Raw genomic sequence first — 13,898 nt, 5'->3', positions numbered from 1 at the left:
GGACTGACAGAACACCGTCCGCAGATCGTGATACTCCTCCGGCACCCCAGTCAAATCACCAGGCTCCTCCTGAGAGAAAGAGACAGAGGAAATGGGGGGAATAGCAGACATTAAACATTCCACATGACAAGAGACGTTCCTTGAAAGGATAGTATTCTTAGACCAATTAATAGAGGGATTATGTCGAACTAGCCAGGGATGGCCTAAAACAATAGGGGCGAAAGGTGACTGAAAAATAAAAAAATAAATGGTCTCGCTATGATTACCAGAGACAGTGAGGGTTAAAGGTAACGTCTCATGCTGAATCCTGGGGAGAGAACTACCGTCCAAGGCAAACAGGGCCGTGGGCTCCTCTAAATCCAAAAGAGGGATACCATGTTCCCGAGCCCAGGTCTCGTCCATGAAACAGCCCTCCGCCCTAGAGTCAAAGCACTGAAGGTGGCTGAAGAAACGGTCCAGCGGAGATGGACAGAAAAGGTAGTGCAAGACCTTAAGGGAGAGGCCAGAGTTGTAGCGCTCACCAGTAGCTCTCCTCTTACTGGCGAGCTCTGGCTTTTACCGGGTAGGAGGTGACGTAGTGAGTGGCAGAACCACAATAGAGACAGAGACGGTTGATGATTCTTCGCTCCTTCTCCTTAGCCGAGATGCGGATGCCCCCCAGTTGCATGGGCTCGGAAACCAGGGTGGCGGAGGAAGATGGTAGTGCTGCGGAGAGGGGAGCAACGAAGACAGCGGACTCTCCTCCACGTGCTCTGTGATGAATGTCGAACCGCTTCTCTATGCGAATAGCGAGTTCAATTGCGGAATCCACACGGGAAGGAACCTCTCGAGAGAGAATCTCATCCTTGACCTCCGCGCAGAGACCCTCCAGAAAGCGGGCGAATAACGCCGGCTCATTCCAATCGCAGGAGGCAGCAAGAGTCCGAAACTCCATGGAGTAAACAGTGACAGACCGCTTACGCTGGCATAATGAAGACAAGACCCGGGAAGCTTCTTCACCAAAAACAGAACGGTCAAAAACCGTATCATCTCCTCCTTAAAGTCCTGATATCGGGTCATACAATCAGCCTCCGACTCCCAGATGGTGCGTTCCCCACTCTCGAGCCCGTCCAGAAAGGAGAGATAATACGTAGGCGATACGAGCTTTGCTCTGGGAGTAAGTGGTGGGCTGGAGAGAAAAAACAACATCACGCTGGGTGAGAAACGCGCGGCACTCTGTGGGCTCACCAGCATAGCTCGGCGGGTTATTGATCCTGGGTTCAGGAGGCACGGGAGCCCTGGGGGCGGCCGGTGAATCGAGGCGAAGAAGATGTATCTGTCCAGTGAGATCAGAGACTTGAGCGGCCAGGGTCTCGATGGCACGTCGTGTAGCAGATAACTCCACTTCGTGTCTGCCTAACATCGCACCCTGGATCTCGACGGCAGACTGAAACGGATCAGGGGTCGCTGGGTCCATTCTGGTCTGAGTCTACTGTTGTGCAGGTAAGTGAGGACCCAAAAGCGATATAACAAAAATAGAGTCTTTAATGACAGTTCAATGCAGCAATAATGAAGAACACAAATCTTCTCCTTGAGAGGTAAAAGGCAAACACAAACTACCCGCAGAGAGGGCGATAAATAACGGAAACTTCTTCTGATAACTTTCAGTGAGAGTCCTTAGACAGCAGTCGGGGTAGCAGTGAAGCGGCGACAGGCTGCATGTTCTCCAAGGGTAGACAAGGGTCGAGGCGAGACTGTAGTAACCAGACCACTAGCTGCGTAGGACGAACTGGACAGAATACAAATATCGAGACGGTTAGCAGTGAACAGGTAGTATGGTAAGGCGGATGGCAACAGGACAGGACTGGACAGTGACAAACGAGACAGTGGTTAGCTTCTTGCGTGTGAAACTCTAGTGAGACTCAGACAAAGAAAGCAGGAAGAGCAGAGAGGGAAGTAGAGGCCTAATCAGCGGGGAAAACAGGAACAGGTGGGAAGAGAACTAACAAGGAATTAAGGGGAGATGAGGAACAGCTGGAGGACGAGAGAAAGGAAAGGAAAAGTAACCTATAAAGACCAGCAGAGGGCGACAGAGTAGAGAGAAAGAACAGGAACAAGACATACCATGACGGGACGAGACAAAAAACATGACAGCTTTGGATAAAAGCGTCTGCCAAATGCATAAATGTAAATGTAAATGTAGTCACAATACACTGTGCTCTGTGATCAACAAGGCCATAAACGTGACAGGACTGCCATTCTATAAATGCAGTGAAGACCACAGCTTACCACCAAAACTAAATAAAGCCTGTTTGTCGCTTAACTTTCCTTTCATGAGGAACTCAACTTTTTTGATGTTTTTTTTTTTTTAACAAAATATTGCATCAGTAAAAAATAAAAAATGTTCTTCACATTTACTGATCTATGTACAAAATCTATATTTCCTGAAGAAGTTTGGGTAATAAACAAACCTATTGGTAAAGCTGTATTTGAAAAAGAGGGTGCTAAACTGCATTTCTTTTATAGTAACCTCTTGAACTCTGCATCACACACAGAATCTTGGATTATGACATTGTATAATAGATACTGTATTTTCTACGGAAAACTGAATATCCACAAACCTTCAAATTATTTTTTTTTAATTTTAAATGTCATATCCAAGTATGTTTTTTTCTATACTTTGTTTATGCGTCCTGGTATAACTGGTGATTAAGCAACACTGTGGACTTAATCTAATGAGTTTCAATAATAAACTTAAACTAAAACAAATAATGGGGTGTTGCTGGCTAAGAGCTTGGAGCAGAATAGTTGTGCTGTATGTAGTTACATTTCAAAATGATTACTTATTGGTTATATATTTATTGTATATTAAGTTGTTTAAAACAGCGCACTAGTTTACTTGATTTTAAGGGTGCAGTAGGATACATTCCACCCAAATACAAGTTACATTGCATTCTCCCCTTTGTTTATGTGGCTATTCCTTAAATACATAACAATGTATTAATGATCTTTCATTTTATTTAAAATTGAATTTCCTCATTACAACCCCAACGCTAGTCAACAGCTATAAATGCCCCTGAAATGAGCACAGTGTTAGTTAATTCGCCTCTTCACCAAAGATGGATCTTCAAGTCTCTTTTGTGCTGCTTTTCATTCTTTTCACTGGAGGTACAAAAACATCTAGAATATTTAATGTTAGTCTATTTAATTATTGGTATGCATACAGAGGTCATTGAATGTCTTTCTCTCTCTCTCTCTCTCTAGGATACTCTCTAAACTGTAAAACATGCATACCAGACCTGACGGGTACTTGCATAGAACAAACGGAGACATGCTTTAGTGGATTTTCAGAGTGTATAAGTTCAAAAGTGAAAATAACTGGTAAGTCCATTATGATGGAGTGGAAATGTACTGTTATAATTTAACTTGTCACATAACTGCTACTCTTTTACTGGGCTGAAATTAAAACTGCAAGCATAGAATATTTACCAGATTTGTATTTTGATTTCTGACTATTTCATGAAGTACAGTAGGATCCAAAAGTCTGAGACCACATTGAAAATCTGTGATTTCAAATCTAACTTAAACCTGTAAATAAACAAAGTTTTAGGATTTAAAACCAAAACACTTTATGACTTAAAATAAACATAGAAATATTGAAGATTCTGTACAATTTCTAAGTTACTAAACCAATGTAAGCAAATTTGTGACATTGAATTCAACTCAAGGTCATATTTCCATGTTTCCATTGAATAACACAATTAAAATGTTCAAATGCTGGAATAACATCGATCATCAGGTTTTGCACAAACTGCTATCAAGAGCATGCTGTCATTAAAGCAAAAGGGAGAAATACCAAATACTAATTTTGAAACCCATGTTAAATGTACACAAATTTACATAAATTGTATTACATTTGAAAAATGCTAAAAAAATAAAATAAAAAAGCATTTTCACAATGGTCTCAGACATCTGGACCTCACTTTGTGTAATTGCACATTTTTATGTCTTAAACAGTATTATTGCCAGTGTTGGGTTAGTTACTCAAAATAAGTAATCCAATACAAATTAATTCTCTAAACTACAAAGCAGATTACTTTATCTATTAGTGTAACTAAAAAGTAATCACACTACTAATTATTCTACTATTAAATAACTTTCTAAATCACTTTTCCTATAAGTTTTTAAGGTAGGCTTGGGATCAATGCCGTTTCCATGTATATATCAGGATTTTTTCAGATATAAATGTGGCTTCTTGTTGCACAATAGTCTTTGTCTTTCAACTTTGGTAAAGTATGAGCGGCAAGGTTAATTAAAGTGGGTTGCTCATCTGGCAGACAAGATGCATTCTGAAATTTGAAACAATTATTTTCTATGAAGGTATGTATGCACACAGTGTGGGCTCGCCATTTCCAGAGGCTGTTAAAAATTCAGCATTGCAACTGAGCTCAACTCGCAAAGTTTTACATTAAACTCATCCCAAATCAGTATCAAAAGATGATTATTTACTCTAGTAGTTATTACTGGATGATATATTGTGTTCTATTTCTTTCATAGAGCCTACACAGTGTGTTTTCAGTTACAAGTATGTCTTTTTGTGGTTTGACAGTTTGAATCAAAGACCTATTCAATGCAACATACAGAGAAATTGCATGATTAACATAGTTCAGTTTGCACAGTTACACCAGTTTCATACACTAACCTGCAAACTCATCAACATCACTTTGTTAATTCTTGAAGAACTACAAAAACTTTTGTAACTTTGTACTGCAATCAGCTCGTAATGTGTGTGTGATGGCATGTTCATGCCACTACCAGCTTCAGTAAATGTTATGTTGCCCCTTGTGGTCTCCCAAAGCTATTACATTGGACTACATTGAATGGAATGCAACTGGCAGTGAATTGAAAGCACACAAATTAGGGTTCTAATTTAAATAATGGCTGATATCGATGCCTCAAATTTATTGATAAAATAACATGCCATTCAATAATCGATATATAGATTTTTTTTATGACATCCCTAGTTTTTGGTTTTCCGCTCAAATTCAAAATGTTCCTTCAGCTGTCACAGAAACACTAACAGACATACATATTAATTCAGATTTTAAATTTATTATACAGATTACATTATCACAAGTAATGGACTCAAAAGTTATAATTTTAATTGAAAGTCAGTAACTGTAATCTGATTACAAGTATTTAAAATTAAATGTTTTACACTTCTTTTTGTTTTAAGTAATTAGATTGTAGTAATTTATTACTTTGTAATTGGATACACCCAACACTGATTATTGCAACATGATCACATGTGAAGTAAACATGTTGCAACCAAACCAACAATGTGGTTACCTTCTTCTGTGGCATGATTAAGAAGCCTCAGTGTCCTGGGTTCTTGTCCCACATTGAAACACAAAAAGTTATCGTATTTACATTATCATAGACAAGCGAGATTCTGAGCTTTTATTTACCATCTGAGATTGCATTTTATTCCACTGCGTTATGTTTAGGGTTGGGGTTTGAGTCAGGTTAATAACAATGTATTTCTATTGACTGTATTACATAATTTACAACTAAAAATACTAAAAACTTGGTTTTGGCACCAACCTGGAAACTGGAGCTTATGTGCCCAGATGTACAAAAACAGTTTCTGCTTCAGCCACTGGAAGCGGAATTTCTTAAGTGGTTAGAATTTAGAATTTTGGGAAGCACAGACCAAGTTTAGCTGAAGAACTTTCAACTGTCGCCAGTGAGATCAGAGTGAAATACAGTGTGAAACAATTTACACTAAAATGTTACAAGTTGTATAACAGTTGACAACCAATCAATCACTTACTAAACAATATTTGCCTCATTAATTGCACTTTGTACAGTTTAGTCTAAATGTATTCTGACCACATATTAATTAATTCTACAGTGCATGTTATTATATGACTAATATTTACCCAGATTTACATGGCAACATTTCCAAGCAGATATCACTGTGTTCATTTATGACTGACCTTATTGCATTAAGTATTGTTATTCCTTTATGATAATTTTTTATAATTGTTTTCAGGTGTCTCTACTGTGGACATAAAACTAAAAACTTGTGCTCTGCCGAGTTATTGTCAAATTGGGAACATGAACCTCGGTGACATTAAGATTTCTTCTTCATGCTGCAACACTGACAACTGTAATGACAAAGATGCTCCAGGTACTGTCCTTTACTTTCCATATAATGATCTCCTTAAAAGCTAACATGAAATATGCTCAACAAGAGAAACATTTAGTTAGGGAATTCATTTAATTCATTGAGAATTAATTGGACCATAAAAAGTCATCTCTATATGATTTTTATTTTCTATATTGCATTTATAGGGGAGGGTTTGAAAATGAAGAGAGCTTGGTGATGTCAGCTGAAAAGATAAAGTTGTTTCATAGGTGGAGCATGTTAGTACATTTTGATGAAAGATTACGAAGACAAAAATGTTTTTGTAGGGGGATAAAATGCACAGATGAAGGAAAATGTATATAGTAAATGTCAATTTTGAGATCATGTTGACTGAAATATGTGTCAGATGTTTTTAAATAATTCATGCATATGCTTATAAAAGAAAATAAATATTTATTTTATCACTGTAAACAATTCTGACAATTTTCATTTAATCATTGTGTAGCTGATGTGTTAACCCCTTAAACTCTGGTGAATTTTTCACAATATTTCACACTCAAATTTAAAAGCTCACCATTTACACATACTGTGGACTAATAGCAAAAAATTACCCTTGTTTCTTCTGTAGATCCCAGCTCTACCCCCAATGGGAACCAGTGTTACTCTTGCAATGGACCAAACTGCTCAAACGTGTTGAAATGTTCAGGGAATGAAGACTACTGCGTTAAAGCGACAGGTAAGAATCTGGTAACTGAAGAAGAAAGTTATAGTAAATATTTGGTCTTTCCATCATTGGTGGGCCATCTATTATCCTGAACACATTATGATGCAAACATCTGTCTTAAATACAGTTTAGGGTTCACAGAGGAAAGCTCTGCCTTTGCTTGTCATTCATTTATGACTCAACTTCTTTTACTCTCTTTTAATCAGGGTCTTTTCCCAGCGTGTCAGCTACTGTAAAAGGATGTGTCTCTAAATCTTTCTGTGATGCCGCAACATCGATTCCAAATCTTGTGGATGTCAAATGCTGTCAGGGGAACCTGTGTAACAGTGCAAAGAGCTTCACCCAGAGCTTCATGCTTCTCTTGTTGCCACTGTTCTCCTACACCCTGTTTCACTGAGTTTCAGAAAGTAAAAGGTCCCAAGTGATTTTGGTTACAGTGATTTTGGTATATATAGGGACAATAGTTATACCACAAAATTTGTCAATTTAGGCATATACTTTTGATGTTTTTTTGAGTAACAATATAAAATAATGTTTACTCATTGTGATCGAGAGCCTGTGAGTCAGTTTCCATCACAGGATTTGAATGTGTTCAAATTACTTATTTCTTGTTTTACTCCACTTTTCAATATATATATTGGTGTTTTATTGTGCAAAAGTTTTATTCTTTCTATTTATTGGTGTTTCAACTCAATCTCATGTTCTGATGTATTTATACAATAATATTGTAATTAAGAATGGGAAGGCAAGGGTTAATTTGATTTTAACAAAATGGTATAAAACAATTAGAAATGGTGGGAAATGGTGAAATAGAAATTGTAATGGTGTTCATAACAGTTGTCAGTTGAGGGCACTATTTTGCTATTTCTGTTTTTAACAACTGTTTCTGCACAATGTTGGTCTCAATAAAGCTAATTTGGTATCTTTGGAGTTTGGGGTTTTGGAAAGTGATGGCGAGGCTAATCCAACGTCTCTACTTTCGCCTGCACCGCAGCGTGCCGGACCGCAGACTGCGCGCACCTCCTTAAATTCTAGAGGCGTTTATACTATGAAACAACAAGGGGCATCCCAGAGGAAATATCATCTGAATCAATTAGTTGTGAGAAGACTCAGTTTTCCAGTCAGACAAACTACTTAAAACCTTTAAAAGAATCTTTGTAATAAAAGCATCAAACTTCAATCTGGTTTTGTTTTTATTCGATATTAAGGCACCAGACAATTACTTGTATCATGCCTTAAAAACTACTAAAAGAATAGTTATTGATCTTACGCCAATAAATTTATACATGCATATAGATATGCTACAGTATTAAAGATTTTTCACACAAACTGTTCAAAACAACTTCAATCTAAAGAGCAATGCTACAGTCTCTGCGACATTCAGTGTGTAGAATGCACCTCTACTCTATTTTATGCTTATAAACGGTACATTGAAATGCTTACATTCACATAACTCTTTTTTAATTTGATTTTTATCCCCTTTTCTCCCAATTTGAAATGCCCAATTCCCACTACTTACTACGTCCTCGTGATGGCGTGGTTATTCACTTCAATCTGGGTGGCGGAGGAAAAGTCTCAGTTGCCTCCACTTCTGAGACCGTCAATACGCAAATCTTATCACGTGGCTCGTTGGGCATGACACCATGGAGACTCCCAGCATGTGGAGGATCATGCTACTCTACGTGATCCACGCATAACTTTCCATGTGCCCAATTGAGAGAGAGAACCACTAATCGCGACCACACCACGAGGTGGTTACCCAATGTGACTCTACCCTCCCTAGCAACCGGGCTAATTTGGTTGTTTAGGAGACCTGGCTGGAGTCACTCAGTACGCCCTGGATTTGAACTTGTGACTCCAGGGGTGATAGTCAGCGTCAATACTCGCTGAGATACCCAGGCCACCACACTCACATAAAGTCTTATAGAAATGCTAACATGCATTGTACTGACTGAGCAGCTTACCTAATTCATGAAACATGAGCAAAACAAATGTATGTGTAAATGCATGCTTATGTAAATTGTCCCATTTAAATATATGCCACAATTTACACAATAATTGTTTTACTAATGATTTGCACACATTTTTGTTCGGCTGGTGTTTCATGATAATGCAAATACACTTAATATTAATTAACCTGTGTTATTTTTTTATGCCCTCAATATTTTTTGGCAATACAGAGTGGTGGTGTTGTAGTGGTCTACAGCACATAACTGTTAATCAGAAGGTTGCTGGTTCGATCCCCACAGCCACCACCATTGTGTCCTTGAGCAAGGCACTTAACTCCAGGTTGCACTTAACCCTGTAATAAGTGCACTGTAAGTCAGCTTTGGATAAAAGCGTCTGCCAAATGTAAAAATGTAAATGCAATATAAAAGTCTTAAGAACCTTTGTAAATAAAAAGCAACAATCTTCTATTTATGGAATATTCGTTATCCATTAGATGAAATCATCAGAAAATAAACCTACACTGTAAACTGCTGTAATTTTTTACAGTAAATATTTACATTTACATTTATGCATTTGGCAGACGCTTTTATCCAAAGCGACTTACAGCGCACTTATTACAGGGACAATCCCCCCGGAGCAACCTGGAGTTAAGTGCCTTGCTCAAGGACACAATGGTGGTGGCTGTGGGGATCGAACCTTCAACCTTCTGATTACCAGTTCAGTGTTTTAGCCCACTACGCCACCACTACTGATTATGCAGTAAATGCTACAGGATATCATGTATACAATTGTTATATTTTTATTTATTTTTTAAAGAAGAAAAAAGCCAACTGTTGCACAAGTTTTTAAATAAATATTTGGTACTTCACAAGTCAATAACACTAAAGCAATAGTCAACTGTAATAAATACAGCCGATGTAACGAATTATTTACAGCATACAGACTCTGACATTTGGTTATATAATGTACACATCTAGTAGTTTAAAACCGTTGAGTTTCAAACACACACATGATTAGACAACGACATTAGTGTAGCGCAGTGCATGTGATGTCATTTCTTCATCAGCAGCGGACATCTTTGGACTTTTCGCGCGCTGCATGTGCGCTCTATTTTCGCGCGCTGCATAACATAACCGCTCAATTTTCACGCGCTGCATATCCGCTCAATTTTCGCGCTTACTTCATGCGCGCTACAATTACCAAGGACCAAGAATGAGACGAGGTGAATGCAGCCAGTAATTCATGTTTCAGTTAAAACGTGAAATCCTGTTACATCCAATAATTATTTTACCAGTCATCAAGATCTTTCATTGTATAACTATTTTATTTTGTTATGTTGCAAAATGGATAATCTAGATTATCTGTCCAATTTTATGATACTGAATTTGCTTGGTGAGTACAAAGTCACATATTTACGATTAGCTGGGTATATTTTCTTCATCATTAAAGTGTAACCGGGCATCCGTGTTACTATTACATTTTCGATAACTATTCAGTTAACATTATTTTAGATTGCTGGTATTGTTAAGGAAACAACGATGCTCCCTAGGGTATTGTGGGATTTTCTGAAACGATTTTGACATTGGGACACCCCTTTAAAATGGCCAAATCCCTGGTCAGTGCCCTGACTACTGAACTAAGGAGCTGATTGAGGCACATCCTAACTTACATCTCTGAAAGTTACTCCCACTTTGTACAGCTGCAGATGTGTTAGGTATTTGGATTAATTAGTGCTCTTAATTGGACATCTTTGGCACTGCATTTGGTCCAGTTAGCTCACCAATGAAAACTGATCCAAAAGCACTAAATCCATTCTTATGCAGCCAGCTGCATACATCATCCACTGTCGTGTCAAATCTAAGATGGAAAAGGACAACAATTATTATATTGTTGTTTATAAATAATCAAATGCAATAAAAGTCTAAGATTTATTGGAACCTTTACATCATAATAAAAAAATGTTTTGAGACTGTCAAATTTAAAATGTAACAATATTAAATCAAATTTCCAAATACAAACAGTTTTATAACTTTCATTACTGTTTTAAAAAAACTATTTTAGAAGATTTTAAGTTCATCCAAATCTGAAAATTGTTAAATTTTCACCTTCATGTCGTTCCAATCTTTATAAACCTGTATTACAAGTTCAATCGTCACTACTGACATTCATTATATAGACATTAACATATTCAAACAAATATTTTCTTTGTGTTCTGCCAAACAATTAAAGTAATATGTACAGATTTGAAACGACATGAATCTGTATTATTTTATGCTATTGACAGCTATAGATTTGAACAAATACAGGCAAATTGACATTTTTGTGAAAAAAAAAAAAGGAAAGGGTCCCTTTCACTATATTTGGTAGGTCTTTGGCATCAAAATATTTGAAAACCACTGGTTCAGACTACATACGCATTAAAAAGCATATAAAAGCATATACAAACAAAATCACAACAATAGACCGTTCCAGCTAGATTAAACTAAATTTTCGGCACCAAAAGAGCGCCATTTTAATTTATACTATAAACAGTTCTACTAACATTACAAAAGGCAAACAGGAAGATAACACACGTCATAAAACTCGCCATACTGACCTCTCTCTAAAAATAGCAAGTTACAAGAATTAATTAAACGTTCGTTCGTTCATGTCCATCAATTTTGTTGAACTAAGTACAAATAACGGTGCACAATAATTGTTCCAACATTTTAATAGTACCTCAACAATAAGTAGAAATGTATCATAAAATACTATAAATAATAACTTACCGCCGTCAAACGAAGCTGAATGATAAACCGTTGGAGTTGAAGTTCCCGTTGGAGAAATCCGTGGATGTGAGAGAGGAGAGGAGAGCGAGAGCGTGATTGGTTGTTTCGAATGAAGCGCGAAAAAGATTGTTCAATCAGGGCGCGTCTGTCTCTGTGCAGTTTTATTTCTTTATCTCTCAAATTTGTGTGTGTGCGTGCGCGCGCGTGCATGTGTTAGTGAGAGAGTTTATTCACACAGTTACACAGGTGTATATGAGAGTTTTATTTATTGTGTGTGTGTGAGAGAGAGTTTATTCACACAGTTACACAAGTGTATGTGAGAGTTTTATTTATTATGTGTGTGTGTGTGTGTGTGTGTGTGTGTGTGTGTGTGTGTGTGTGTGTGTGTGTGTGTGTGTGTGTGTGTGTGAGAGAGAGAGAGAGTTTATTCTCACATTTACGAGTGTGTGTGTGTGTGTGTGTGAGCATGTATTTATCACTTTGTGGGGACCAAATGTCCCCATAAGGATATTAAAACCCAACATTTTTGACGTTGTGGGGACATCTTATAAATCACACTAAATAATGTTTTTTGAAAATGTAAAAATGCAGAAAGTTTTCTGTGAGGGGTAGGGGTAGGGTTTAGGTTAGGGGATAGAATATAGTTTGTACAGTATAAAAACCAGTATGTCTATGGAAAGTCCGCATTTAACATGGAAACCCAACGTGTGTGTGTGTGTGTGTGTGTTTGGGTATATACACATGTGTGTGTAAATAAATAAAACACACACACACACAGCTAGGTGGGCTTCACTACATGCAGGGCTGGCAATCTGGCACACCGGGCATTTTCCCGGTGGGCCGACGCAATTTTGGGCCGATCAGGGGCAGAATGTCATTGGGAGAACCGAAACGTGCCGAATGGGCCGCGATAAGCAACAATGAGCCGCCACTTTATTCAGAACGTACCGCAAAAGGCGCCGCAATATGCAGAAAAGGACAGCGAACTGGCCGCTCAACAGCTGGGCCAGTTGCCATGTAAAATCCAGGGCCGATTTCTCTTCCCAGTCCAGCCCTGACTATATGAAACCTTAGATGATACCTCAGAGAACCATACACTGAACTGAAGAACCTATATTGAAACATAAGGAACTTTTTAATCTCCAGAGAACCATGTAACTCAAATAAAGAACCCTACATCATAAAAAATGGTTCTTTACAAGAAGAAGGTTCTTTGTGGAACCTAAGGTGCTGCAAAGAACCATTTAAGAACCCTTTTATTTTAAGAATGTAGTTTATGTAAACTTTTAAACATTGAAATTAAATTAATACAATTAAATTGCTGTGCACATGCTTTATTGCTGTGCATGTATTAGCTTGTGAAGTTTTGTTTTTGCAGTTGAACATTTTTATCTGTCAATTCTGTAATATTGAGAGCAATACAATCATGAGTTTTGTGCAGCATGTGAAATTGCATAGAAATGTGCCTAATTCACGATTTAGATGTGGTGTGCTTGACGGCCCAAATGTTTTCACTAAGTTTTCTTCATTGAAGTCCCACATATACAGACATCACAGGGAACATCACAGGTCTGCTAAAGAGTATCAGGCTCAAATGTGTGATAAAACATTTAAATGCCATGTAGACATTTGTGAAGTTCAATGAGGGACCCTAAGACAGTTTTTGTCTCATTTGAAGAGCCATATTCAGACAGGTCTGGAGATCTGGTTCATTTGGTTGCAACAGGACATTTAAGGTGAGATCTACATTTGCATCACATGTATCACAGACACACAATATATGCTCTGTAAACCATTTGATAGAGCCTGCTATGGTCATGGAAACTCCAGTTTCTGATGTTGTGTCTGAGAGGGAGAGATCAGAGGTTGTAGAGAACAATTTTCCTGAAGTTGTAGATGAATCTCTGTTTCTAAGAAATGCAACCCTCTTCTACCTGAAACTGCAAGCTAAATTGCTATTACCTGAGTCTTCTATTCAAGGTATTGTTGAAGATTTTCAAAATATCCATGAAATTGGGCAGTCTTATTTTCTTAGCAAACTGAGAGAAAAGATTGCTTTGCTTGAATTACCAGAGGTGAGGATTAATGATGAGCTAGATCAGTTGTCTAGAGAGGATTTGTGGACAGCTTGTAATAGTGCTGTTCTAAGTTCAGCACAAAGGAGAAAGACTCCTTTCTAGCAAGATTTCCACTATGTTGAGCCAGTCCCTATTTTTCTAGGAGTTAGTGAAAGAAATGGGAAAGAGTGCTTTGCTCAGTATGTCCCAGTTGGGCAGACCATCAGTGCTCTGTTTCATTGCCAGTCTGTGAAGGATCAATATGAACA

The 13,898-nt window shown here is 37.8% G+C and overlaps 1 protein-coding gene across 1 annotated transcript; it reads left to right on the top strand.

Moving 5' to 3' along the window:
- Positions 1-3,090: 3,090 nt before the first annotated feature.
- On the top strand, positions 3,091-7,976 carry LOC127642042 (urokinase plasminogen activator surface receptor-like). Its single transcript, XM_052124778.1, has 5 exons — positions 3,091-3,147; positions 3,244-3,360; positions 6,035-6,172; positions 6,759-6,866; positions 7,061-7,976. Exons 1-5 carry the CDS (start codon positions 3,099-3,101, stop codon positions 7,249-7,251), a joined length of 603 nt encoding a protein of 200 aa, XP_051980738.1. The 5' UTR covers positions 3,091-3,098; the 3' UTR covers positions 7,252-7,976.
- The last annotated feature ends 5,922 nt before the right edge of the window (positions 7,977-13,898 follow it).

This window comes from Xyrauchen texanus, unplaced genomic scaffold, assembly GCF_025860055.1.
Source record: "Xyrauchen texanus isolate HMW12.3.18 unplaced genomic scaffold, RBS_HiC_50CHRs HiC_scaffold_315, whole genome shotgun sequence".
Lineage (NCBI taxonomy): Eukaryota > Metazoa > Chordata > Actinopteri > Cypriniformes > Catostomidae > Xyrauchen > Xyrauchen texanus.
The sequence above is the reverse complement of the archived record's forward strand: the minus strand, read 5'-3'. Positions and strand labels throughout refer to the sequence as shown.

Coding starts and splice junctions, on each gene's coding strand:
- LOC127642042 (XM_052124778.1), top strand. CDS start 3,099: ATGGATCTTCAAGTCTCTTTTGTGCTGCTTTTCATTCTTTTCACTGGA. Junction 6,173..6,758: donor TAATGACAAAGATGCTCCAG/GTACTGTCCTTT, acceptor TTTCTTCTGTAG/ATCCCAGCTCTACCCCCAAT. Junction 6,867..7,060: donor CTACTGCGTTAAAGCGACAG/GTAAGAATCTGG, acceptor TCTTTTAATCAG/GGTCTTTTCCCAGCGTGTCA.